Source organism: Stegostoma tigrinum, chromosome 28 (assembly GCF_030684315.1).
Source record: "Stegostoma tigrinum isolate sSteTig4 chromosome 28, sSteTig4.hap1, whole genome shotgun sequence".
In the NCBI taxonomy this organism is placed as follows: Eukaryota; Metazoa; Chordata; class Chondrichthyes; order Orectolobiformes; family Stegostomatidae; genus Stegostoma; species Stegostoma tigrinum.
Window position 1 is genome coordinate 15,929,176 of NC_081381.1, and position 26,990 is coordinate 15,956,165.

General features: G+C 42.3%; 1 protein-coding gene across 12 annotated transcripts in view; it reads left to right on the forward strand.

The window, feature by feature from the left end:
• eno1a (enolase 1a, (alpha)) overlaps positions 1–26,990 on the forward strand; it is a 73,689-nt gene that overhangs the window by 30,215 nt on the left and 16,484 nt on the right. For 8 of the 12 annotated variants that reach the window (XM_048561245.1, XM_059638109.1, XM_048561249.2 and 5 more), the window contains 5 exons: positions 3,190–3,248; positions 9,987–10,056; positions 12,128–12,261; positions 13,942–14,164; positions 26,783–26,980. In XM_048561245.1, coding sequence (XP_048417202.1) covers positions 3,190–3,248; positions 9,987–10,056; positions 12,128–12,261; positions 13,942–14,164; positions 26,783–26,980 — 684 coding nt within the window. Of the gene's footprint in view, positions 1–2,888; positions 2,948–3,189; positions 3,249–9,986; positions 10,057–12,127; positions 12,262–13,941; positions 14,165–26,782; positions 26,981–26,990 lie in introns of all 12 variants that reach the window. The other 4 variants (XM_059638110.1, XM_059638104.1, XM_059638107.1 and 1 more) reach the window with 1 other exon arrangement.

The window sequence follows — 26,990 nt, forward strand, 5'->3', positions numbered from 1 at the left end:
GACCACCCACAGTGTGAAGAAATGCTTCCCTAAATGGCCCACACCATTTCTTGATACTGTGATCCCTGGTTCCCAACCAGGGGAGACACCCTTTCTCCATCTGTTCGATGCAGTCCTGTTAGAATTTTACACATTTAGAGTCATATGGAAACAGACCCTTTGTTCCGATTTTGTCCATGCCGACCAGGTTTCCCAAGCTAAACCAGTTCTATTTGCATGTGTTTGGCCCATATCCCTCTAAACCTTCCCTATTCATGTACCTGCCCAAATGTGTTTTGAAATGCCTTACAGTACCTGTATCAATTACTTCCTCTAGCAGTTCATTCCTTTGTATGAAGAAGTTGCCCGTCAGATCCCGCTTAAATCTTTCCCATCTCCTGAAGGTTATGCCCTCTAGTTTTGAACTCCCATGTACTAGGGAAAAGACCTTTAGCATTCACCTTATCTATACCCCTCATGGTTTTATAAACTTCTGTAAGGTCACCCCTCAACCTCCTACACTCCAAGGGAAAAAATTTCGAGTCTATCTAGCCTCTCCTTATAACTCAAACCTTCCAGTCCCAGCAACATCCTGGTAAATCTTCAACCCTGTCATCCTTCTAAACTGTCTGATGAAAACAGGCCCAGGACCAGATAACACCAGTCCCTTTATACAACTGTCCTTCCATCCCCAGTGTCAGCCTAGTGAACCTTCACTGCACTATCTCAATGACAAGCACATCCCCTCTCGGGTAGGGAGTCCAAAACTACACACAGCATTCCAGGTAGTCCAATATTCCATATCATCAGATATCCTGTTTCATCACTAAACTGGACAAAAGTGCTAACATCCTCTGTGTTTTCTTTACCTATTCAGTTTATGCTGAGGACTCAGAACACCAAATTCATGTGAGGGTCAGAAGATGCCGCTTTGGTTATTATGTACATGGAAACGAAGCTTTTCAAGTTTTTTATGTGTTCTCTTTGCTTTTATGTAGCACTTAATTTTTTCCTACAGCATATCAGGAAATGAAAGTGGAAAGACTTTGAACTTTGCAGATCATGTATGGAAGTTTTCCTGGGCTTACCACAGAAGCGAATTTCCTCAGTGAAGGAGGAAGGTTGTCAGTGCTGTAAATGATACACTTGTTATCTTGCCCTCACAGATCTGCTCAATGTCATTCACACCAGGTGCAACACCAGCCCAGTGGAAATCATAAAGCCAATGTACAATGTCAATTATGTGCCCAGGATACAATTAAAAATTTACCCCCTTGATATTTAACATCATCTTGGGTGACGCCCATGGCAATGCTGTGAACTTTTACACTTTCCAAGCCACTTTCCATGACATGTCACCTTCTGTCGCATCTGCGTTCTGTATGCTAAAGTCAACATTACCTTCTGGTTACAAGATGCAGTCTCCTCTACATTGGTGAGACCATACACAGACTCAGTGACTGATTCGCGAAGCACCTGTGTTCTGTACACTGTAATCAATAACACCTTCCAGTTGCCAACCATTTTAACTCCCCCTCCCACTCCCTTGATGACAGGTCCATCCTGGGCTTTCTCCAGTGTCACAATGAACCACCCACAAACTGGAGGAACAACATCTCATATATTCTGCCTTGGGATGCTGCAGCCCGATGGCCTCAACATAGAATTCACCAGTTTCAAAATCTCTACCCCCCCCCCCACCCCCGGCCTCATCCCATGTCCCACCCTAACTGTCATCCCTACCTTCTTGACCTGACACAACCTGTCCATCTTCTTTCCCACCTATCCATCCACCCTTCATAGTGACCAATCTCCACTTCCCCCACCTACACCCACCTATCACCATAACACCTACCTTCTCCCAGCCCCACCCTCCTCCCTCTATTTATTTCTGAGCTCCCTTCCCCTCCCCAGTCCTGATGAAGGGCCCTGACCCAAAACATCCACTTTCCTGCTCCTCTGCTGCCTGAACTGCTGTGTTCTTCCAGCTCCACACTGTATTGAAGGGACTTAGGAGTTGGTACTTTAATATTATTACTTTTATATTCTCAACCTTAAAAACAAGCTGGACTTCTTATCTTACCAAATAATAAACACTTAGCTGTTGCAATGTTTGATTTGTGATTTGTACTTTCTTTTTAAGGTGAGAGTCTGGCATTGTGTCTGCACAATCGTTGCCACGCCCTTTTAGCACTTCTTAAGAGCTTATTTTTCCAGAGTGCTTTAACACAGTAATCTATTTGTAAGTGCCTCGCTGGGCAATGGACATAACACTCATTTTATTGTGTTGGTTCTTTTTGTAAGACAACTAAGACAGATTTAGTGTCTCCACAGAATTCCATGGTATCTTTGCAGTTGTAAATATCTGCCTAGACTGGGATAGTTGCTGGAAAGGAATTGTTACTCTCACCACTTCCATGTTACAGTATGTGTGCACATGCTGTGCTTTCATCTGTGTTACAGCCCAACAGACTGCCTGCTGAATTCAGTTATCACATCAATTGGAATCAGTTCTTCATTAGGGACATATCACAAAGAGTCTTAAGTTGGATTTGTTGTGATTGGAGTGAGGCCAGCCAGGTGGACCTCGTAGAATATGAGTTCCCTGATTGGGGCTGTTAATCTGGTTCATTCAGGAAGCCCTGGCTGACAGATATAAACAGGAGTGTCAGAGGTTCGGCTCACTCTGAGAGCTAGTTCTGAGGGAGCTGGATCCGTGTCAAGTACTGTACACATGTAAAGAGAGGATGACTTGGTGACGAGATACCAGCCTCTGTGGAGTTATTTCAGGATTCAGTAGATTATGCTGGCCCTTTCTTCCTGGGTCACCTTGACTTCACTCTTATATGGATCAGTTTTCCTTTCCAATGTTTCCTGTTCAACTGAACCTCCTTTTTCACTTTTGCCAGGTGTCTCGCGAGCCGTTAAGTATGTTAACCAGTTCCTTGGACCTGCTTTATGTAGCCAGGTAACCAGTGCATCTGTGATGAAACTAACTAAGGGAGCATGTCTTTTGCTAACTAATACTTGATGCAGGCATCAGTAGATGTATCTTTGTTTCCTGATTCAGATGTGACCCCAGTTTACATATGGATCATGTTGAGTAAAAAGACAGGTTTGAAATCTGTATTGTAATAATTCAAGCAGGTGGTCCACTAATGCCTGTAGTGCATGTGGTTAAACAATGATTAATTTGCTTGTTTATTCCAGGAGTTACAACAGCTGTTGATAACATCAATACATTAATAGCACCTGAGCTGATTAAACAGGTAGGTTTTATTGTCATACTTGTTCTGTTGAAAGTTCTTAGTATATATGTCTCATACCTTGATCAGAGATGCCTAGTTCGATCAATTAAATTCAGTTTGTGCCTAATACCCTGATTGTTATGGAAGTAGTTCCAAATTATGGTAGTTTTGGTGCAGTAAGGAAGAACGGGCATTGACAAAACTGATACTAAAGTGTCTCATCTCTGACCTCCTTTCAAAATTACAAGCTTACAAAGTGGTAAAATTGTCTGCGACTCTTGCAGAAGGATGAGACCCTTCCAAACTGCACTGCAGGTATTCCAAAGGACTGCAGCAGTTCCGAAGGCAGCTCACCATTGTCTTCTCCAGGACAATTGGGGATTGAGAACTAATGCTGGCCTTGCTAGCAATGTCTACATTCCATGATCAATTTTTGCAAAAAAGTAGCCTATTTATACTGACTCCATCGCACTGGATGGCTGACCTCCAATCTTGTCATCGATGCTAATCCTTAAAGTGAATGGGGCATTACTATGCTTCTAAATTTAGTTTTAACCCAGTCGAACTACAACAGTGGGAATTTAGGATATTGCAAATTAAAACAGTATTGAGACATGTATTTAATAGTGTCATGATATCATCACATTTGATAACATTGTGGTTAAAATTGTTACTGAGATAGCAGAAACTGCCGATGCTGGAGAATCTGAGATAACAAGGCATAGAGCTGGATGAACACAGCAGGCCAGGCAGCATCAGAGGAGCAGGAAGGCTGATGTTTCGGGTCTAGAACCTTCTTGAGAAATGGGGGAGAGGAAGGGGATTCTGAAATAAATAGGCAGAGAGGGGGAGGCGGATAGAAGATGGATAAAGGAGAAGATAGATGGAGAGGAGACAGACAAGTTAAAGAGGTGAGGATGGAGCCAGTAAAAGTGAGTGTCGATGGGGAGTTAGGGAAGGGATACGTCAGTCCAGGGAGGACAGACAGGTCAAGGATGCAGGATGAGGCTCGTAGGTAGGAAATGGGGGTGGGCTTGAGGTGGGAGGAGTGGATGGGTGGGAGGAAGGACAGGTTAGGGAGGCGGGGATGAGCTGCGCTGGTTTTGGGATGCATTGGGGGAAGGGGAGATTTTGAAGCTTGTGAAGTCCACATTGATACCATTGGGCCACAGGGTTCCCGAGTTAAATATGAGTTGCTGTTCTTGCAACCTTCGGGTGGCATCATTGTGGCACTGCAGGAGGCCCAGGATGGACATGACATCTGCTGAATAGGAGGGGGGCGTTGAAATGGTTCACGACTGGGAGGTGCAGTTGTTTGTCGCGAACCGAGCCGAGGTGTTCCTTTGTGATTTGTTTTGAAGATTTGCTCTCGCTCCACATATTTAACTATTATCTCAAAAACATTTGATAATGACCTGGTTAATTTAGCTGAACTACAGAAGGTCAATTTGACTTCTACCACACACACCAAACAGCAAAATTGGAAATAGTTAATAGAATTTCTTTGGAAAGCTACTATTACAGGAAATTTGAATGCAAACATAAATGCCAGGATTATGCAGTAGGTCTGCACTCTCTGAAAATTTTTTAAAAAAGTTAATGCATTGAACTTAAAAAGAAATTGCTTTTGATGAAAGACCTACTTTTCTCTAAGGTTATTGGACGTGTTATATTTTGCCAACATTGTTGGCTTTTGATTTTAACAACGCATCGATATAATCCATGCTAGAATGTGATAGTATCTGGGGTTCCCAAAAGTATTCAAATACTTTTTATCCTCAATGCCTGTTCAACATCAATGTGCAGAAATGACTCTAAAGTATTCTGGTATTTCAAGGGCTACATGAATAATGCACAGAGGAGCTAGATCGGCTTTTCAGAGCAAATGCAGTCAAATGATTTATAATCCTTTTCTTCTCCCATTGGACATTGTAACTGCAGCCGGAAAACTGTAGCTTTAAAAGACATATAATTTCAAAAAAATCTATTTTCCCTATTACTTGAGAAGACCTGAACATTACCTCCTTCAAGCAAGCAACCTCAGGAGGGTTAATATCTCACCAAGTGAGCATGCTTGAATTCAACTACAGCCAATGTCAATTAATATACAGGATAGACTGCCGAGCACAGCCTGCTAGGTTGGAGTGGAGGGACTAAAACTGCAGCCCCCAGCCCCATCCCAGCCCATTGTCCAATACAAGTTATTTTAATGCCTGTCAAATGGACGAGTTAAAATCAAAATGGACCTGTAAAGATCTCGTTCTCTGTGCACCTTCTCTGCAAATGTAACATTGTATTCCTCATTCTGTTCCGTTACCTTAATGCACTTTGTATAGAATGATCTGCCTGTACTGCATGCAAAACAAAACTTTTCTCTTTATCCAGGTACATGTGACAATAAATCAAATCAAATCAAAATGTATCTAGTATCATGGTGCCAATTGTTCATTACAACCAGCCTTGTTCAATGGTAAAACAGCAGAAGAATTGAAAGTTCTAAAAAGAATTTAGTCAAAATTAAATTTGCCCAACTTTTGAAGCTCCTGGGGACAGTGGTATACTTTGCCGAAATGGCTTAGATGCAAATTCTTGCTGCTAGGTCCTAAAGCATACTGTGCCATAAACCATTTAAATAGATTGAGCACTTTTTGGGATATCTTTTGCAAATCAATTTTTGCTAATGTTTTGTAAGAAATTTTCACACAGCTTCCCATTAAAACTGTGTGCTGCTGTCCGCATAAAATTGACACAGCATCCATAGGCTCTTAATTCTCTTAACTACTGATGGATTGTTTGAACTTAGATTTGGATATAGGTTTCTTGGGATATTCTCTCTCCACGGTGTTGTTGAACAGGCATTAAGGATAAAAGGTATTTGAATACTTTTGGGAACCCCAGATACTATCACATTCTGGCATGGTTTCTATTGATGTTTTGTTAAAATCAATATCTGACAATGTTGGCAAAATATAACACATCCATGACAACTCAGCTGTTGCCCTGTAGCATGACTTATTTTTGTACTTGTTCTCATGCCCCATTATTGGTTTAATTGCATCTGATTTGAAGGGGCACTACCATTTTCTGCATTCATGTTATAATTTCAAGATAAAAAGAAATGCTAACCCAACAACAATAAACTTGCAAAAACATGCAAATCAAATTTCAAAGATAGCAGATGCTGGAGAATCCGAGATAACAAAGTGTGGAGCTGGATAAACACAGCAGTGCAAGCAGCATCTTAGCAGCACAAAAGCTGACATTTCGGGCCTAGACCCTTCATCAGGTGATGTTAATTCAGCTCCACATTTTGTTATCTCGTTAAATCAAATTTCAAGACTTGCTTTAGGAAAACTGAGAGGGCCTTGTAAGCGTTTTGGGCTCAATGCCACAAAAATTTTGGTAACTTTCTGAAAAGTTAATACCATGATAGCTGGGAGTAGGGAATGGGAACTAGGGAGTAGAAAAGATTTTAATTCTGCATTAGGTATAGAGTCATAGAGCATGGAAACAGACCCTTCAGTCCAATTCGTCCATGCTGAACAGAAATCTTAACTTAATCTAGTCCCATTTATCAGCATTTGGCCCGTATACCTCTAAGCCCTTCCTGTTCATGTACCAACCTAGATGCCTTTCAAATGTTATAATTGTATTACCACTTCCTCTGGTGGCCCATTCCATACGTGCACCATCCTCTGCCTGAAAAGTTGCCCCTCAGGTCCCTTTCAAATTTTCCCTTCCTGCTTTAAACCATTGCCCTCTAATTTTGGACTCCTCTACCCTGAGGAAATGACTTTGACCATTTACCTCTTCCACACCCTTCATGAGTTCATAAACCTTGATGTGGTCACACCCTCAGCTCCAGTGGAAAAAGTCCCAGCCTATCCAGGTTCTCCTTATAACTCAAACTCTCCATTCCTGGCAACATCCTGGTAAATCTTTTCTGAACCTTCTCTAGCTTAATAATATCTTTCATATAACCGGGTGACCAGAACTGGAAATGCTACTCCAGAACAGGCCTCAGCATAACTTCCCAACTCCTATACTCAAAGGACTGAGCAATGAAGGCAAGCATGCTAAACACCTTCTTAGCCACCTCATCTCAATGTGTTGCAAACTTCAAAGAATTATATACGTGAACTCCTAGGTCTCTGTTCTACAGCACCAGCTCCCCTGAAATGCAATTAGATTATTCCTGCTATTCCCCACACTTCCCAGATATCCATGAAAATTTGTTCCCTTCATCAATTTCATACTGGGAGCTACTGTTGAATACGTTTCCACAACTCCGAGTGCATTCCAAATTCCAGCTACTCATTCGTATTTTTTTTAAAGAAACATTCCTCATATCTCCATATGTCTATCCTATTCTCTTATTTCTATTGGGAGTGCTGTGATGTATTTTAATGTACATGTATTACCGTGATTTTAAAACAGTTAAACTCCCAGTTGAAAAATTGTTTGAAAAATCATTAAAATAAGAATGATATGCATGATTCCCATGAATATTATTCTAACATTTAGAGTAGTGTGATGCTGCTACTTTTTATGGTTACTAAAGATTTTTTCCACATGTTTTTTCTATTAGCAGCATTGTGTATACTTGACCTTTTTATCCACTTGTGTTATAGCCTGTAATAAGCAGCAATTCATCTGGGATGTGTATTGCAGTGGTTCTAATTTATTGCTTGAATGAAGCAAGTTCTTCATACAAGAGCTAATATCTGCATGGGCGCAACCTTTAGCATTTGATGCTGGTAAATACTGGATTAATGTGTGAGGCAGAGATGAGGAACAAATGGAAAGTGATGGCAGTTGTGTAATCTGCAATGAACAGCCAGAAGTTATGCATTCTAATCAAAACCAAGACAGTACTTTGATCATTGGACTTATACCGATCCTATGATAGGATCACAGAATCCCTATAGTATGGAAACAGGCCCTTCAGCCCAACCAGTCCACACCTAACCTCAAAGCATCCCACCCAATTTGCACATCCCTGAACACTACAGGCAATTTGGCACGGCCAATCCACCTACCCTGCACATCTTTGGGGTACGGGAGGAAACTGGAGCACCTAGACGAACCCCACACCAACATAGAGAGAATATGCCAACTCTACACAGGCTGTCACCCGAGGGTGGAATCGAACTGAACCCGGGTACCTGGCACTGTGAGGCGGCAGTGCTAACCACTGAGCCACCGTGATTTCACATACAAGCAGGTATCTAAGCAATAAACTTGTCGTCAGTGTGAAGCATTTTCCCCGCTCCCCAGTGCAAATTCACTTTGTCCTCTGGGTTATATCCCACATTCTGACAACTACAGAGTGGGCTGGATTTCACCTCCACCAGGGGGTATAAGGTGACCATGTAAAACATGACTGCGCGGCAAGCCCATCAATTCTAATCCACCTCTGACCCACTCCCTATAATATAGTGGGTGGATGAGTGCCAACCTGGGTAACCAGCCTTCCACTTTTAATTAGTGGGCACTGAAGCTTATTACTGAGTCTGTTGACCCATGTTTTACGCTGCCCGTGACACAAAGCAGTGGTAAGGGCAGATGAGCAGATGTGAGGAGCTCACTTTTGGAAATAAATATATTATTTGCAAAGGCTTGAAAAGAAAGGGGGATGAGGGTGTCGCTGGCTAGACAGCATTTATTGCCCAGAGGGCAGTTAAGAGGCAACCATATTGCTGTGGGCCTGGAGTCACATGTAGACCAGACCTGGTAAGGATGGCAGGTTCCTTCCCTAAAGGACATTAGTGAACGAGATGGGCTTTTCCCAACATTCAATAATGGACTCTCAGTCATCATTAGACTCTACATTCCAGATGTTTTTATTGAATTCAAATTCCACCATCTGCCATGGTGGGATTCGAACCCAGGTCCCCAAAACATTTTCTGGGTCTCTAGATTAACAATACAGCAATAATACCACTGAACCATCACCTCCCCCAGGCTGTTAATGGGGCTGATAATATGGTCCATTTAGGGAGCACTTGCTGACAGATGAAAACAGGAGTTTCAGATGTTTTGGACACTGACAGCTGGCTCTGAAGAAGCTTGATTAGTGTCAAAGACTTTCCACATGTCAATAAAAGGTGACTTGGTGACAGGAAATGGGCCTCTTTTGGAGTAATTTCAATCCCCCATCTCCAAACTGTTCTCTAATGGTTTCAGAGATAGCAGGAACTGCTGATGCTGGAGAATCTGAGATAACAAGGTGTTTCTGATAACATTTCTGAAGAAGGGCCTAGGCCCAAAACATCAGCTTTCCTGCTCCTCGGATGCTATTTGGACTGCTGTATTGATCCAGCTCTACACCTTGTTATCTCTGCTCTCTAATGGTATCTACTTTAAAGCTAACAGCACCATAATTCCACAGACTATAGGGAAGCTCTCTCATTAAAGGAGAGTCATCTCCCCTTAGGTAATGGGAGTCCTTCATGATAAACTCAGCCGTGTAGGAATTGAACCCACACTATTGGCATCATTCATTGTTGTGAATCAGCTGACCAGCCAACTGAACTAACCAGATATGTACGTTAGTGTTCTAGCAATCAATGCCTAGACTCAGTAAAGTGCTGGTTTTGAATGAATCCAAACATCAAAGTGGATTTTGGCTAAATGTGATTTCTCTATGCTGCACCTCATTTACAATTTTCATTTATTTTTAATCCGAAACTGGGTTTCATTAATCACCCATTGACGGGGCTGCACATCTTCTGACATTCTTGTTTCCCTTCCCAACAGCATGTAAACGTTATCGAACAGGAGAAAATTGACAAGCTGATGCTGGCAATGGATGGCACTGAGAACAAATGTAGGTGTGCATGTTTCTAAGGCATGTGTCTCACTAAACCTGCTGTGCCAATGGAAATCTAATGCACTCGCATATTTTTATGGATTTTTATGCAATTAAGTTTTTCAGAGTGATTTCTTCTCATCACCCTTGATGGCAAATTATCTTTAGCTCAGAGAATGATGGGTGCTCATTTGTATTTATTTTTAATCTATAATTTTTGAAGCATGTTCACAGCCCCTTGCCAAGAGGCTATCTGTACATGTGCAGTGAAGGTCTATGTCAGTGGGCAATGGTGGCTGTTAACTCTATCCATGCCTCACGGATGTACAAACGTGTGCACAGTCTTCAGTTTTGAAGTTATTTATGTCTGAGATGATCTCCGTAATCTCTCATTTAACATGGTCCTTCCTGATGGATTGGGACAGTCTATTTTGCCAACAAAGACATGAGAGTCAGATTGTGAATTCAGGCTTTCCGTTATATAGGATCCATTCCACACAACTGGAGTTTAGCCTGATGAGTAGTCAAATGGCTGATTGAGACTGAACAAAATCATGAGCTTTTTTTTGTCTTGGCTCATGGGATAGGGGTATTGCTGATTACGGTAACTTTTATTGCCCAGTGGGCAGTTTAGAATCAGCCACATCATTATCTGCCTGGAGTCACAGGTAGGGTAAACCAAGTGAGGATGCAGATTTCACCCCCTAAAGGACATTAAGTGAATCAGGAGGGTTTTTACAAGAATCTAGTGGCTACGCAGTCAACATTAGGCTATCTTTTTGTCTCAAAGTTTTATTAAAATCAGTTTCATGATCTGCCACGGTGGGATTCAAGCCCACGTTGCCAGAACATAGAATGAAGCCAAGAGCTGTGGATGCTGGAAATCTGAAACAAAAACAGAAATTTTTGCATGAACTCAGCAGGTCTGGCAGCATCTGTGGAAAGAAAGCAGAGTTAATATTTTGGGTCCAGTGTTCTTTCTAGTAGAAAGTTGGTGTATATGCTGAGGACGCGGGAAAGGGGTTTAAAAGAGCACAGCTGGTAGAGATGGAACCCAGAGAGAGAGAGAAAGAAAGAGAGAGAACAGCAGTTGGTCAGACAAGGAGATGGACAGTGATAAGCCAAGACTGGAGAAGAGCTGGTTACAAAAGCCAGAAGTGGGTAAAAAGGGGTTGGTTGTGCTGGAAGTAGCCCATGTGATAACAATGCCTAGGGTGTAGAGTGGGAAAAGAACCTAGAAAAAAGTATTCAGGTCTAAAAATATTGAATATGATGTTTGTCCTGAAGGCTGCAGGGTTCCCAAACAGAAAATGAGATGCTGTTCTTCCAGCTTGTGCTGAGTCTTGCTGGAGCACTGCAGCTAGCATGAGACATAAATAATGGTGAGGGAAAACTATGATTCCTTTAACTTCCATTCCATCTTCAGCATGTACACCACCTTGCTCATACTAGTTCTGATGAAGAGTCCCTGGATCAAAAACATTAACTCTGCTTTCTGCTGAGTTTCTGCAGCCATTTCTGGTTTTACTCCCAGAACATTAGCCTAGGTTTTTAGACTACTAGTCCAATACCATTACTACTAGACCACTTTGATTGTTGCTAGATTAGCCAATGCTTGTGGTTAAGATCCCTCACTGGGTAATGACAACTGTTGGTTTTAAAAAGTAACTGACCAATCCAGACTATACCCATTCCCTGTAATCTAGTTACGGATGCACCTATGTATGGACAACGTGAAATGCTTCTTCGACCTCTCTCACCCTGTTGTTAATTCACAAACCCACAGATTACAATATAGTTTCAACTAAGACTTGATGATTAGGAACAGGCCATTTAAACGTGAGGATGTGGCACTGCTTTGCCATTTCATTCATGCATGAAAATCCACTGGCAAGGGCTGCAAGCCAGCAGCTTGGATTTTCCAGGTTTTAAAGCCACGTTTGACATGTGCAGCCCGCTCCCTCCTTGGCTGAGACCGAACCTGGGCCCTGCTGTTTTAGATCACTTGCCTCACACATGCCTTTGCCTACCAGGGAGACAGTTTTTATTTTCGTGAACTGAATTGTCATAATCTTTATTTGCGTTTTAGCTAAATATGGGGCCAACGCTCTTCTGGGTGTTTCGCTGGCTGTTTGTAAAGCTGGGGCTGCAGAGAAAGGAGTGCCTCTTTATCGTCACATTTCCCATCTTGCAGGCAACACACAGGTCATCCTGCCTGTTCCAGTAAGTCTCCAGTTCAGTTTGAACAATTATAAAATGGTTTTCTGCAATTCTGCACAAGAGGCTGATTTCCATTGTTTTGATGTGGGAGCAGGGATTCCTTTGTTTTGGTGAAACCTTCATTCCAACCAGGGATGGAGCTGTCAACTACAACCATTTGTTCGCCGTTTCCTTACTCATGGGATGGCAACATCTCCACATTTGGATTGGACTGAGCACCAAGTTCGCTCTGTCAGTTGTTTGTAGATGTAGTGACTCTCCCAGTTGTCAAAGTGCAATTTGCGAACACAGATTTTGAAAGTAAGCATCTACTGTTTGATTTTGCTCAATGATTTGTCAGTACCAGATCATTTGTACACATGTAATGGAAAGCTAATTACGCTCAATTACAAGATGCTGTAGCTGTTGAGGCATCTGGACCTTGTCTAGTGTTACAAATACCTTGTGTTCCAGCTCATTAAAACTTTATTGAGAACCCCAAGGCCCTGTTCAAACACAGTACATTATATATATTGTGCAGGGGCATGTAGGCATATATTTATGGACACTGAAGTAACCAAATACTCATGTTTCAGTTAAGGCTGAGAACTGTTCTCATCCAGTGAAATATGACCTCCATTTGCCAAAAGGGACTTTGCATTGATTGATTCCTTTGGGATAAGTTCAGAAACATTGCCAGCACTTGATTGAAGGATATGGATAGATAATTCTTCACTTAAGAAGTTTAATTCTTTCCTCTTAATTGTGCCAGTTGAGAAAAGCTGTTTCACGCTGTACACAGAGACTCCCAGCTAAGCATTTCCAATGTCTAAGATGCAAGTGGTGCAGTGTTAGTTCCATGTGTTAAGGTGGACAGGATGGGAATGGATTTTTGTAGTTTAATGTTAGTGTATATTTTAATGGCATGTTTACATATGATGATGTGTCACTGACCATTAGCAGACACGTGCTATTAAGACTGAGAAGACAGAATGGAATAACTGTATTTGAAAGCTATAATACAAAGATTGGTATTCTGCCCATTAATATGTAAATATTAGAACCCCAGATAATCAGGCAATATTCCCTCTTAGTTAAGGCAGAGACAGAGATGAAGCAGACTCAGAACAATTGCAGTTCTAGTCAAACAAAGCAGCCTCTACAGTGTAGGTCTGAGCACTAACACTCCAATCTTACGGTAGGCAGCATCTGTGTGGACGTAGCAATAAAGGGTTTTAATTCATCAGGGTTTGTCAATCCAGGTGTGAGCTCAAACCAGATTGTGATGGCCATTTCTGGAGGTAATTGCTTTAATATGAAGTTGAAGTCTTCAAATTCAGATTTCTTCAAATGTTTTGTTGGGTCAGGGTAAATAAAAGGAGGAGGGGAAGAAGGTTACATGAAGATGCCACTCCACCTTTGGGAGGTGAGAACCATTTTTCTTGATGGTACAGATTTGACTTGGGGAGTGAAGCAATATTTACCAGGGTTCCAACTTGGTTGAAGTCGGAACTAATTTCGATGGTGGCTCCAGGCTGAAATAGATATTTTACCATAAATTTTGGTTCTTTCGGCAATGCAAATAAGGTTTTCCACAATAGCCTTGAAAGAAGATTCTCTGATTCTGCGTTACATCGGAAGGGTAGCTTGGATCAGACCAGCCGCTGATAACACTGATTAAACATTTCGTGTTTATCTCTCCAGGCCTTCAATGTGATAAATGGCGGATCTCATGCTGGTAACAAGTTGGCCATGCAGGAGTTCATGATCCTGCCGATTGGTGCCGCCAACTTCAGGGAGGCAATGCGCATTGGCGCTGAGGTGTACCACAACTTGAAGAATGTCATCAAGGACAAGTATGGGAGGGATGCAATCAATGTTGGTGATGAGGGTGGATTTGCACCCAACATCTTGGAAAACAAGGAAGGTAAATTGACACATTTTTAATCCATGTTTTAACAGTTAAAAACCACTATTGTGTACAGCTGTAAGTGCATTCTTTTTTAACTGATGTAAATGAAAGGCTGGGTTCTGAGAGTAGGTGGTTTGAATAAAGAACAACTTCATATTTTTATATTTTGTCTATAGAGCAGCTTCTCATGCCACAATTCTAAGAGCTTCACAGCCTATGAAGTGTAACCTTTGTTCCAATAAAGGGAAATGCAGTGGGTAATTAGTACACAGCAGAGTCTCTCAAAGGGAAGAAATAACTTGATGTCAGTGAAGTTCGTGCTTGGGGGTTTGAAAGGACAGAGGGAGATTTCCTGGACTCTTCATTGGTACCATGGGAAGTTTTACACTGCTCAGATGGACAGATGTTTGTTGCAGAAAAGCAGCATCCCAACAATACACTCCCACCATATTCCGCTAAAGTGTCGATCTAAATCGCGTGCTGTGGTCTTTGGATTAGGGAATGAATTCAAACTTCTTCAGTGTTACCATTGAGACTTCTGGTTGCTGTTAGTGTATTAAATCTTTGATTTTAAATCCTACTGGACTGTCATAGGTTTGATATTGGGCATCTTCTCTCTGTTGGATTTTTGTAGTTCAAAAGAGATCCTCAGATTGTACACACCACAATAAACTTTTGTTGAACTGCAGCTTGTTAAACCAGACTTGAACATAACATGCTGTAAATTTGGTAAGATTGAAGAAAGCTGAACTATTGACCTGCTTGCTCTTCTTGAGTGCTGAATCTGCAAGACTGGCAAAACAGCTGTCAACTAATCATAGCTTACTGCTATATGCAACACAAGATATGTTTATTTTCTTCAATAAAATTGCAGTGGAATTTGCAATACCTCTGTAATCCAGCAATCTTTGGTCTAGTAAATTCTGCGTCTGTCATCTGCCATACCTCTCGATTTCCCAACAACCTGTAGTGCTTCTGGAATTTTACCTTGCAACAAGAGGGTTTTCCATGCATTTTGAGGCTGTAAGGGCAGTTTAAAGCAGAGTTCCCACCATGTAACTGCGGTAAAGAAAGGTGGGATTGAGAATGGGATTTTTAAAAACTAAGTATCAGACTTAGAACCAAACTACAGCACATTTTTCATGCGGAATACTCATGCAGAAGTTTAGAATGTAGGCAATTGAGAACACGAAGCATTATTACAATCAGAATTCATTGAACTGCCAATCTGTTAGGATTACCTTTTCTTCAATCTTTGCTCTGTTTAGAAGAAAATAAACTCTGAACTCAAGAATACATTGTGCTTCCTCTAAAGTCTCAATGCTTCAGAACTAATTATAAATATTTTTCAATAACACATTGTGAAGCTGGATGAACACAGCAGGCCAAGCAGCATCAGAGGAGCAGGAAAGTTTGACGTTTCAGGTCGAGACCCTTCTTCAGAAAAAAATCTTTTATATTCAGCTTGTTCAGACATATTATTACATACTTCTGGAGCAAATGGGCTTTGAACCCAGATCCCTTGGCTCAGAGTAGGGATACTTCCCCTGCACCACAAGAGCCCATTAGCTTTGTAAGGATTATAAGAATATTGTATTCTTGCTAAAGTTTTAGTTGAAAAGATGAGGCAATGAATGAGATGGGGTTTTTTAATGTTGTAGAATTGATTAATGAACAAGTGTGGGTCTGGACATTGGGATGTAAGGACTGTGTCTTACTAAAACCAAAAGAACTGCAGGCCCTGCAAATCAGGAAGAAAACAAAACTTGCTGGAAAAGTTCAACAGGTCTGCCAGCATTTCTGAAGAAAAAGTCAGAGTTAATGTTTCATATCTAGTGACCCTTCCTCAGAACTGAGGTGTTCTGATGAAGGGCAACTGGGCTTGAAGCATTAACTCAGATTTCTTTTCACAGATGCTGCCAGATCTGTTGAGCTTTTCCAGAAAATTTTGCGTTTGTTTTGGAACTGGGGAAGGGTCACCAGAACCGAAACGTTGACTCTTGATTTTTTTGTTTTCTTCACAGATGCTGCCAGACCTGCCGAGCTTTTCCTGCAACTTCTGTTTTTTGTTCCTGTGTCTTATTATGTTTATGTTTATAAAAAATTGTGGTTTGAAGTGAGGAGGTATTGTACCAGTGTTTGAAAGTGTGGCAGAGTCTTTATAGAAACGGTACAGGCAAAAGACAGGGGGTTGGCCCTAAGTCATGATGCTGATTTGGAGAGATGATGCAGACATATTATGCTGAATGGCCTCCTTCTGAGCCTTAACATCTCTGTGATTTTTATAAACAATCTTGTTTGAACAAGTTGAAGTTCAGGTTGCGAACAAGGGTGTGTATGGATACGGCTCTTGGTGGCAATTAGAAGTTGGTCAATCTGTGAACTACCAAGATGTCAATGACAGAGACGTTTTGCTTGGTTTTCGAGTGCCTGAGCAGCTTGGAGCTGGAAACAAGTTACGCAGATGCTGAGAGAGAGGGGGGAGGTTTGGTGGGGCAAAGAAGTGTGCAGATCTTCTCCCAGCCCCAGGAGCTGCATGTTTTTTTGCAGTCAAATACAGGTTAAACTTGAACAAAACCCATTACTCTTCCTGCAGCAGTTGCTGTAAGCTGTGACTTTGCAATTGATAAATTAGAGGCATTTTCCAAGTGAATGAGTTATTCTGCACTTCTTACAACGGGTCTGGCCAGCCCAAGAAGTATCATCTCACAGATCACTCACTGACCTGGCTTTGTGTGTGTGTGTGTGTGTGTGCTGTTACCTATAGTAACAGCCTAATTACTTGTAATATCTAATCATTTTTGTTCAGCACAAAAACCTGGGTCTCTATTTTTGAGAGACTACCCCGGTTGACAGTAACAGGGAGAAATGCCTGTATTGTTTTGCTGGGATTTTTGTTTTCCTGAACAATTAGGTAGGGCCTCTGGTTCATGACCCATCTGAAAGATAGCACATCGAGAATATAACAACCCCTCAGTGTGAAGCTGTATGGTCAGCCTAGAAAACCCTAGATTATCCATCATCAGTCTTGAACCTCTGAAGCAAATGTCAATGCAGCTAAGTGACACAAACTGTCCAATAAGGCTCGATCCCAGCAAGTCATCAAAACCTAGAGATGAAGCAGTTGGTGCCGTTGGTCACAGAAGTCTTTTGATGCATTCAGACTGTAAAAGAACTGTTTTCCTTTGGAAGCAAGGTTTGACCATTAACGGGAAAAGACAGGTTAGATAATGATAAACTATTTCCACTTGTTGGGGGTTCGAGAACTGCAGGGCATCGTCCAAAAAATTAAGGCCAGGCCATTTAGGAGAGACGTTAGGAAGCACTTGGACACTGAAAGGGTGATAGTAGTTTGGAGCTCTCTTCCACAAACAGCAGTGGATGCTGGATCAGTTGTTAATTTCGAGAGAGTCAAATTGTTGTTAGGCAAAGGTATTAAGGAATATGGGCCAAAGGCAGGTATATGGAGTTAGTCTACAAGTCAGCCATGATCTCATTGAAAGCTGGAACAGGCTCAAGGGGCTGAATAGCCTACTCCTGTTCCTCTCTTCCTGTCAAGTTTGACTAAATTGAGTTTCAGAGGAACAATGAGCATTGATTTGTGATCATTCAAATGTGCCTGCACACTAAAATACAATTCTAATGGGCTAACTGGATAATGAGGTGGACCTACTTTTGAAAAAGCATTGATGCCATAACCATATTGGATCAAATTACACCAGAGCAAAGTTATATGTTTTGACATTTTATAGTGTTTGCTTTTTGGAAGAAGAATTCATTCTCAGGAATAGGCATTGCTGATGATGCCACCATTTCTTCCCCACTCCTAATTGTCCTCGAGGAGCTGGTTGTGAAACACCATGAATTGAACCAAAAGGCATGCTCAGTCATTTCAGGGGTATTTAAGAGTTGACCACATTTCTGCGGGTCAGGCATTGCAAATGAGCAAGTTAAATGTAAAGTCAGGAGATTTCCTTCCAAAAAGGATATTAATGAAATGGACAGACTTTAGCAATAGCCCAGTACTTTCATGCTTATCATTACAGATGCTAGTTTTTTATTCTCTTTATCCATTATTCACACTTGGAATGTGGGCATCGCTGGCTGAGCCAGCATTTATTGCCCCGTTCCTAATTGCCCTGAGAAGGTGATGAAAGCTGCTTCTTGAACTGCTGCAGTCCATGTGCTATAAGTAGAGCCTCTGGGGAGGGAATTCCAGGATTTTGATATAGCGACAGTGAAGGAACAGCAATACATTTCCAAGTCAGGATAATAAGTGGCTTGGAGAGGAATGTGTGGGGTGTTCTGATTTTAAATTCCCAGCTGCTGTGGTGAGATTTGAACTCTGATTTACCAGATTATTTTGCTAGCCCTCTAGTTTACTAGAGCAGGACAGTAGCCACCATGTCACTGTATCCCCTAATTTTTAATTTAGATACCTGGTTCCCAGTCACCTATGGATCAAATAGCCTTGACCTCAATCAATACAATCAGGCTATATTTTCACAAGTTAGCTTCAAATTTGGAAGGGAACAGCCCTTATTTTAATAACTTCCCAAAATGCCTCTCAGTGCCAGGGACCGGGGTTCAATTCCAGCCTCGGGTAACTGTCTGTGCAGAGTTTGCACATTCTCCCCATGTCTGCGTGGGTTTCCTCCGGGTGCTCTGGTTTCCTCCCACAGTCCAAAGATGTGCAGGCTAGATGGATTGGCTGTGCTAAATTGCCCATAGTGTTCAGAGATATGTGGGTTAGTTGGATGGGATGCTCTGAGGATTGGTGTGGACTTGTTGGGTCAAGGGCCTGTTTCCACACTGTAGGGATTCTATGATCTATGACTTGTTTCTATTACTTAATTATAACAATGTTTTGTAAAGTGCATGGTTAGGTATGTGATTGGTCTCACATTTTTCATTCCAACATAAAGATTAAGTTCTTCACCTTCAATTTCTGCAGTAGTAGAGAAAGAGCAGAAAGAAAAATGTGGTTGGGATTTAGTTATTGTCATTTTAATGATGTTCTTTGCTTCCTTTTTTTTTCTGTTTAAATCATCCCGCACAATTTCCTGAATGTCCCTCTGTATTTCCGTCTCTTAGTGATCCCGCTAATCATGTGGCTGAGGGCTCTGTAATTTCCTTCTGCCTCTTACACCGTGTGCCAAATATACATATCTGCCACTTTCCAGCAGCCTTCTATCCCAGGGAGTCTGTGTGGATATTTTCAATTTATTGCAGTATTTTGTTTCCTGCTTTTCTCTTGCCACCCTGCCCCCGCACCAAAAACTGTGATCCATATCCTGAAAACATATTTTTATGAAACTAAATCCTTGACAGCCATTTCAAGCCTAACTGACTCCGAATGAACGTTGCCTAAACATGCACAAGGGTGGTGAGTAAGTCCAGCTGCATAGGCTGGTGGTGATGGCATCAAAAGCAGGTTTATGTTCCTGGCGATTTCGGCCCTGACTCATGGCCGCTGCGGCGGAGGCAAGTTTGGGTTCCTCACAGCATCATGGAGATGGTGACCGGGTGGGGTTTGGACCCAGTACGAGACCCGGCTAAATCGGTGAGATGGGCCCGAAGCTTGTGGTGGCACAGGAGTTGAGATTGGGCTGGTGCGTTACCCAGCAGCTTCTGCGCTGGCCGAAGTCTGAGAGGGTACAGTGATGAGGGCATCTTTGGGGGCGAGACGGCACCAGAGATTGGTGGCTTTCTTTCCAGTGGCAGTGAAGGGGACTCGTCTGACCACCAAGCCCATGATGGACCACTTCACAAAAAGGACTGCAAAGTTGGATGCTTTCTTTAGTTCTTCTTTTTTCTGTGTTCTAAGGTGGCACCAGAGAGTGGCAATACAATAGAATACTTTTCACTGCATTTTGTAACAAGACAATAAATAAATCAAATTGTTGCAGGCTGCGCTTAGAGCCCTTAGACACACCAGCCCATTATTGATCACTTGTAAGAATTTTGCTATGAGAACTGATGTAAAGTTCATCCTATATAAAGTTAAATACTGGAGTATCGTGTGCAGTTTTGGTTTCCTTAACTAAAGAAATTTGAAAGTTCCATTGTGCAATGAAGATTCACTGTTCTGATTCCTGGGATGGCAGGCTTAGGGATGAGGAGAGATTGGGGCAATGAACCTGTATTCACTAGGGTTCAAAGGAATGATAGGGGCTCTCAATGAATCATGTCATATTCAGACAGAGCTGGACAGGCTGTTATTGGGGATTAGGTTTCTTCTACCGGGGGATCTAGAATTAGGGCTAGCAGTCTTAGAATACACAGGAATCCATTTCAGACCAATTTAAGGAGACACTTCTTCGCTCAGTGGGTGGTGAAACTGTGGAATTAACTACCACGGAAGACTCTGGAAGCAGATCTGAGTATATTTAAGAAAATGATTGATTTCTAGAAACTAAAGGCATTGAGGTATATGGGATGAGAATGGGAATATGGCCTTGGGCGAGAGGATCGGCCATGAATTTGTTGAATAGTAGAGTAGGCTCTATGGACTGAATAGTCTACTCCTCTTGCTATTGTCTGTTTCTATATAACAGATGGAAGTTCTTGTTTTATCTTCAGAAGTGGATTGTGATCTGCCTCAGAGGTGGGCATTGTTGGATTATTTAATGAGCTGCCAAAGCATCTCAGAGAATGAAATATCCAATACTGTTTCCTGTTGCCTCATCAAACAAGTTGTTACTCAAGTTATTTAAAATAAGTGCTAGAAATACTCAGCAAGTCTGGTAGCATTCTGTGTAGTGGTTTGCTCTTATTATAGGTCATGCATGTCAGGGTCAGCTTAGATTAACTTTAAAGTCACCTCCTTAAATACATCAGACGACTTGCAAGTTGCTTTGTGTAAAAATGCTTATTAGTTTCATTCTCTCATGGATATGGGCATTGTCGGTCGGCTCAGCATTTGTTGCCCATCCCTAGTTGCCTCTGAGAAGGTGGTGGTGAGCTGCCTCCTTGAACTGCTGCAGTCTATGTGCTGCAGCCTTTGGGAAGAGAATTCCAAGATTTTGATCCAGTGACACTGAAGGAATATATCTCCAAGTCAGGATGGTGAGTAGCTTGGAGGGGAGCTTGCAGGCATGTATCTGCTGCCCTAGTCCTTTCAGAGAGAAGTTGAAATTTTGAAATTTCAGAGTTTGAAAGGACACAGCAGGCCAAGCAGCGTCTTAGGAGCACAAAAGCTGATGTTTCAGGCCTAGACCCTTCATCAGAGAGGGGGAAGTGGAAGAGGGTTCTGAAATAAATAGGGAGAGGGGGGAGGCGTATCGAAGATGGATAGAGGAGAAGATAGGTGGAGAGGAGACAGACAAGTTAAAGGGGAGGGGATGGAGTCAGTAGAGGTGAGTGTAGATAGGGAGGTAGGGAGGGGATAGGTCAGTCCGGGGAGGACAGACAGGTCAAGGGGGCGGGATGAGGTTAGTAGGTAGGAAATGAAGGTGCGGCTTGAGTTGGGAGGAGGGAATAGGTGAGAGGAAGAACAAGTTAGGGAGGCGGAGACAAGCTGGGCTGATTTTGGGACGTAGTGGAGGGAGGAGATGAGCTGGGCTGGTTTTGGGATGCAGTGGGGGAGGGGAGAATTTGAAGCTTGTGAAGTCCACATTGATACCATTCGGCTGCATGGTTCCCAAGCGGAATATGAGTTGCTGTTCCTGCAACCTTCGGGTGGCATTGTTGTGGCACTGCAGGAGGCCCGGGATGGACATGTCGTCTAAGCAATGGGAGGGGGAGTTGAAATGGCTTGCGACTGGGAGGTGCAGTTGTTTATTACGAACTGACTACCGTAGGTGTTCTGCAAAGCGGTCCTCAAGCCTCCGCTTGGCTTCCCCGATATAGAGGATGCCACAACAGGTACAGTGGATGCAGTGTACTACATTGGCAGATGCGCAGGTGAACATCTGCTTGATGTGGAAAGTCTTCTTGGGGCCTGGGATGGTGGTGAGGGAGGAGGTGTGCAAAATCTCCTCTTCCCCCCGCTGCATCCCAAAACCCGCCCAGCTCGTCTCCACCTCCCTAACCTGCTCTTCCTCCCACCTATCCCCTCCTCCCTCCTCAAGCTGCACCTCCATTTCCTACCTACCAACCTCATCCTGCTCCCTTGACCTGTCCGTACTCCCCAGACTGACCTACCTCCCCACTTACACTCACCTCTACTGACTCCATCCCCGCCCATTTAACTTGTCTGTCTTCTCTCCACCTATCTTCTCCTCTATCCATCTTCGATCCACTTGCCCCTCTCTCCCTCCCCCTTTTCTGATGAAGGGTCTAGACCCGAAATGTCAGCTTTTGTGCTCTTAAGAAGCTGCTTGGCCTGCTGTGTTCATCCAGCTCTACACCTTGTTATCTCGGATTCTCCAGCATCTGCAGTTCCCATTATCTATGAGTTTGAAAGGTGCTGTCTGAGGATCTTTGGTGAATTTCTGCAGTGCATCTTGTAGATAGTGCACACTGCTGCAACTGAACAGCAGTGGTGTTGGGGGTAGATCTGGTGCCAATAAAGCAGGCTGCTTTGTCTTGGATCATATCAAGCTTTTTGTGCATTGTTTGAGCTGCAGTCATGCAAGCAAGTGGAGGGTATTCCATCACACTCCTGAGTTGTGCCTTGTAACTGGTAGACAGCCTGTGGGAAGTCAGGTAGTGTGTTTCCTCCTGCAGCATTCCGAGCCCCTGATACGCTTTCAGCCACTGTATTTATATGCCAAGTCCATTTGAGTTTCGGGTCAAAGGTGACCCCAAGGTTGATGGTGGGGAAATTCAATGATGGTGACACTGTTGACTATCAAGGGGCAGTGGTTAGATAGTCTCTTATTGGAGATGGTCATAGCCTGGCATTTGTGTGGCACGAATGTTACTTGCCACTTGTTAGCCCAAGCCTGGATGCTGTGCAAATCTTGTTGCACTTGAATATGGCCTGCTTCAGTATCTGAGGAGTTGCAAATGATGCTGAACATTGTGTAGTATTTTTGGATTTCTCAAGGCTATAGAGGCTGGATATGGATACATGGAACAGGCAGAGTTATAGCAATGTAAGCCAATTCTGAGAAGAGTATGTTGCTTACACACCATGTAGGTAAATGTATACACACCTAACACAGCCATTATTGAGTAACTAAGGAAGTAAAGCAGTTGATTATCATCACTTTTATGTTATCATCTAGCCAAATAAAAACCATTTATCCAACCACAGCATCCATTACTCATTTCTTATTTCCTAATCCAATGCAGCAGACTGCATTTCTGGACACCCAATTACTTACTTAGTGGCAATCCAAAACTTAAATATCAAAGAGCTATTATGAGGAGGGTGGGGAATCCCATGCTGCAGCAACTAAGCTGTTGCAAAATTATCTGCATTCATTTAAAAATGGTTACATCACTCGTGGAATGTTATAATAATGGGCTGATGCAACACAGCTATCCACCGAAATTAATAATCAACTAGACCTGGTGATGTGCTGAAGTCGCTATGAATGTGGCCAGTTTAAAAATTGCATTGAGAGAAGCCAGGAAATGTTGACTTAGTCTGAATCTAGAACAGTTTAGGGGCCCTTACCTAAGGAAAGAGGTGCTGGCACTGGATGCAGTCCAGAGAAGGTTCACTAGGCTGATCCTGGGTATGGAGGGACTGTCTCATGAGGAGACATTGAATACAGTGGGCCTGTACTCATCGGAGTTTAGAAGAATGACAGGTGACCTTATTGAAACATGCAAGATTCTTAAAGGAATTGACAGGAACTTCAGACAACAATTAGGAAGAATTTCTTCTCTCATACAGTAGTGAGTCTGATTTTTTTTAGTGCAGAGGGCTGTCAAGGTTGGGTTATTAATTATATTCAGGGCTGATATAATCATATTTTTAAGAATTGAGGAAATCAATGGTTATGGGGAAAGGTGGACGTGAGGAATATCGGATTAGTCATGATTTCATTGAGGTGTGGAGCAGACTTGATGGGCTGAATGGCCTAATGCTGTTAACATCTTATCATCCTATGTTCATAAAAGCAGATTATCTAATCATTATCGCATTGCTCTTCGTAGGTGCTTCCTACATATAAATTGGTTTATTTGTTTCTTACATTACAACAGTGACTACATATCAAAAGTATTTGGTTGGCTGTAAAGCGCATTGGGATATCTAGGGGACATGAAGAGTGCTTTATAAATGCCAGCACTTTCATTTTGCTTTAGATGGATGAGTGTGAACAAACTGTTTGACTGTAGGAATCAGACAGAAGGGTAATCTTGTTACCTCTGACAGTCATGAGTTTCACATTTGGAGAAGCTGGGATAGCTGGGAGGGTGGGGTCAGCATTTGGGGATGCTTTTCCTCTTCATTCCCCTCTTTATCTTAATAATTGTGAAGTTAATCCTAGTTAAAATCAGCTTACCTGTGATTCCAATCTCATCAAATCCCTACTGTGTGGAAACAGGCCATTCAGCCCATTCAGTCCAATGACCCTCCAAAGACCATCCCACCCAGACCCAACACCCTATCCTATCCCTGTAACCCTGTATTTCCCATGACTAATCCACCCAGCCTGCACTATGGACAATTTAGCATGGCAATTTAGCATAGTATTGGATCATTATTGAAACCATAAACCTTACTGAATCTCACAAATTTCTGGATTGCCGACTCTTCTACACATCGTACTGATTAATTATGATGTTGATGGCAAATAAACTAAAGTTTGCTGCTTACTGCCAGCTATGGCTGTGATCCGTAGCCTCTCAAGTAACTTATTTTCCAGACATGTACATTTTCATCTGAAGCCTGAAGATAAACAGGAGGACCTTCAAGCAATGTAATGTGTTTTAAAAAGAAGTTTAATATTTTGTATGATGTTCTTTGTACTGGAAAATAAGTAATAAGTGAGTTAATGGGGTTTATATGAGTTGAAAGACTATTTCAAAGGCTAATGTTATTTCGCTATCAGAGGAATGATTGCATCTGAACATCAAGGTTGGGGAACAGAAAATGTGGGACTTTTTCATGCTGTTGAAATATTAGGTTTGTTAAATTTTTCCTGAGTTCAATCCTGTAAATCATCCTGAAACTCCTAATGTAGGCAATACCTTAAAACTGAATATTTTATTCCAGTCACTGATCATTCACACCAGTTGATATGTAGACTACTGGCTTCCATAGAGTCCCTAATGTGAGGAAATAGGCCATTCAGCCCAACAAGTCCACACCAACCCTCCAAAGAGCATCCTACCCAGACCCATCCCCTATCCTGGGAACCCTGCATTTCCAACTGCTAATGCGCCTAACCTACATATCCCCGAATACTATGGGCAATTTAGCACGGCCAATCCACCCAACTTGCACATCTTTGACTTCTAAAAGATTACAGTTTACAACACAGCGCTAATGCAGTGAGGAATGGAACTTGGCCAGGATACAAACTGTTTTATTTCTCTCTCAGTAGTGTGGGGCAGATCAATGTTTTTCTATGCCTGCTGATTGTAAACTAATGATCATGCCTGCAGTGTTTTTAAACTTGGGTTGATGTAGGAAAATGTTATTAACACAGGCTCAATATTGAAAATTGCTGGGGATGAAAATTGAATGACTTTATAAATATTATCTGTCAAAAGGAGGAACAACTAGGCGTTGCTACTAAACTGCCTTGACTATGCTGAAATTGCTTTTTGCTGCAACAAAATAGAAGCGATTTGTTCCAATGGCTATGTATCAGTCTCTAAAGGTCTGAGAGAGCTCCAGTCTAAACACTGTTCTTGGCTGATTTAGCTAACCTCATTGCTACTGGGAAGATGCAATTGACAACAGCACTTCCTGGGTTGAGGGGTTGAGAAATCACTCATGGTCCCATATTGCAATGCCCTGTTGGAAGTAACGACTGACTGAGGACAGTAGCAGGCCTGGTTATGGTGTCTAACACAGTTGGATAACCTGCTGACACTTTCCATTGAAGCTCATGTATGAATTCATGTTAGGCCAAGGTGCAACAAGGTGACTGGTCCCTGAGAGTAGCCTTTATTCACATTGGTGACAAAGATGTAAGGACCTTCATGAGTATTCAATCTATATCTGTCCCTTCATAGTTGTGGTGCTCCAATATAGTGCAATGCTTCATTAAAAGAAAACAATATGTTGTTCAATATTAATCCAAATGTATCAGGATGCACCAGACCAATTTTTGTTCACATGATCATGCGACAGGTTATTTGCCTAACGCGTAACATTTTACTGTAATTCCAAAGTGAACTGGAGAGTAATATGTTAGAAGCCATCTTCCCAATTTTCTCAACTCGCCTACAATGTTTTTTTCAGTTGTTGTACAATTCTAGGTGCCTTGATGCCTTAGCTAGGGGACCATTCTTCCAGCACAACAAGTGCTAGTAACTTTTTGAGCAGGGGTTTGAGGCAGCATGACCGTAATAATAGCAGCCAATGTTCCAAACTCATCGTTATCAAATAGCCTTCAGCAGAAAGTCACTGGTAACCCAATTTGGAAAATCCACTCGTGTTCAGGGTTAGGAATTTTGCCTGACATTTTCTCCCCTATGTGGGGCCTTAGCAGAAATCAATTTGCAAGTACTGTTGAGGAATTGAGGTGTAGCTGCTCAGAATCTGACTTTTTTATTCCACAGCTTTAGAACTGCTGAAACTCGCCATTGGGAAAGCTGGGTATTCTGACAAGGTTGTAATTGGAATGGATATTGCAGCCTCTGAGTTCTTCCGTGATGGGAAATACGACTTGGATTTCAAATCCCCACCTAATCCCAACCGTTATGTCACACATGACAAGTTGATTGAACTTTACATGAGTTTCATAAAGAATTACCCTGGTAAGACTGT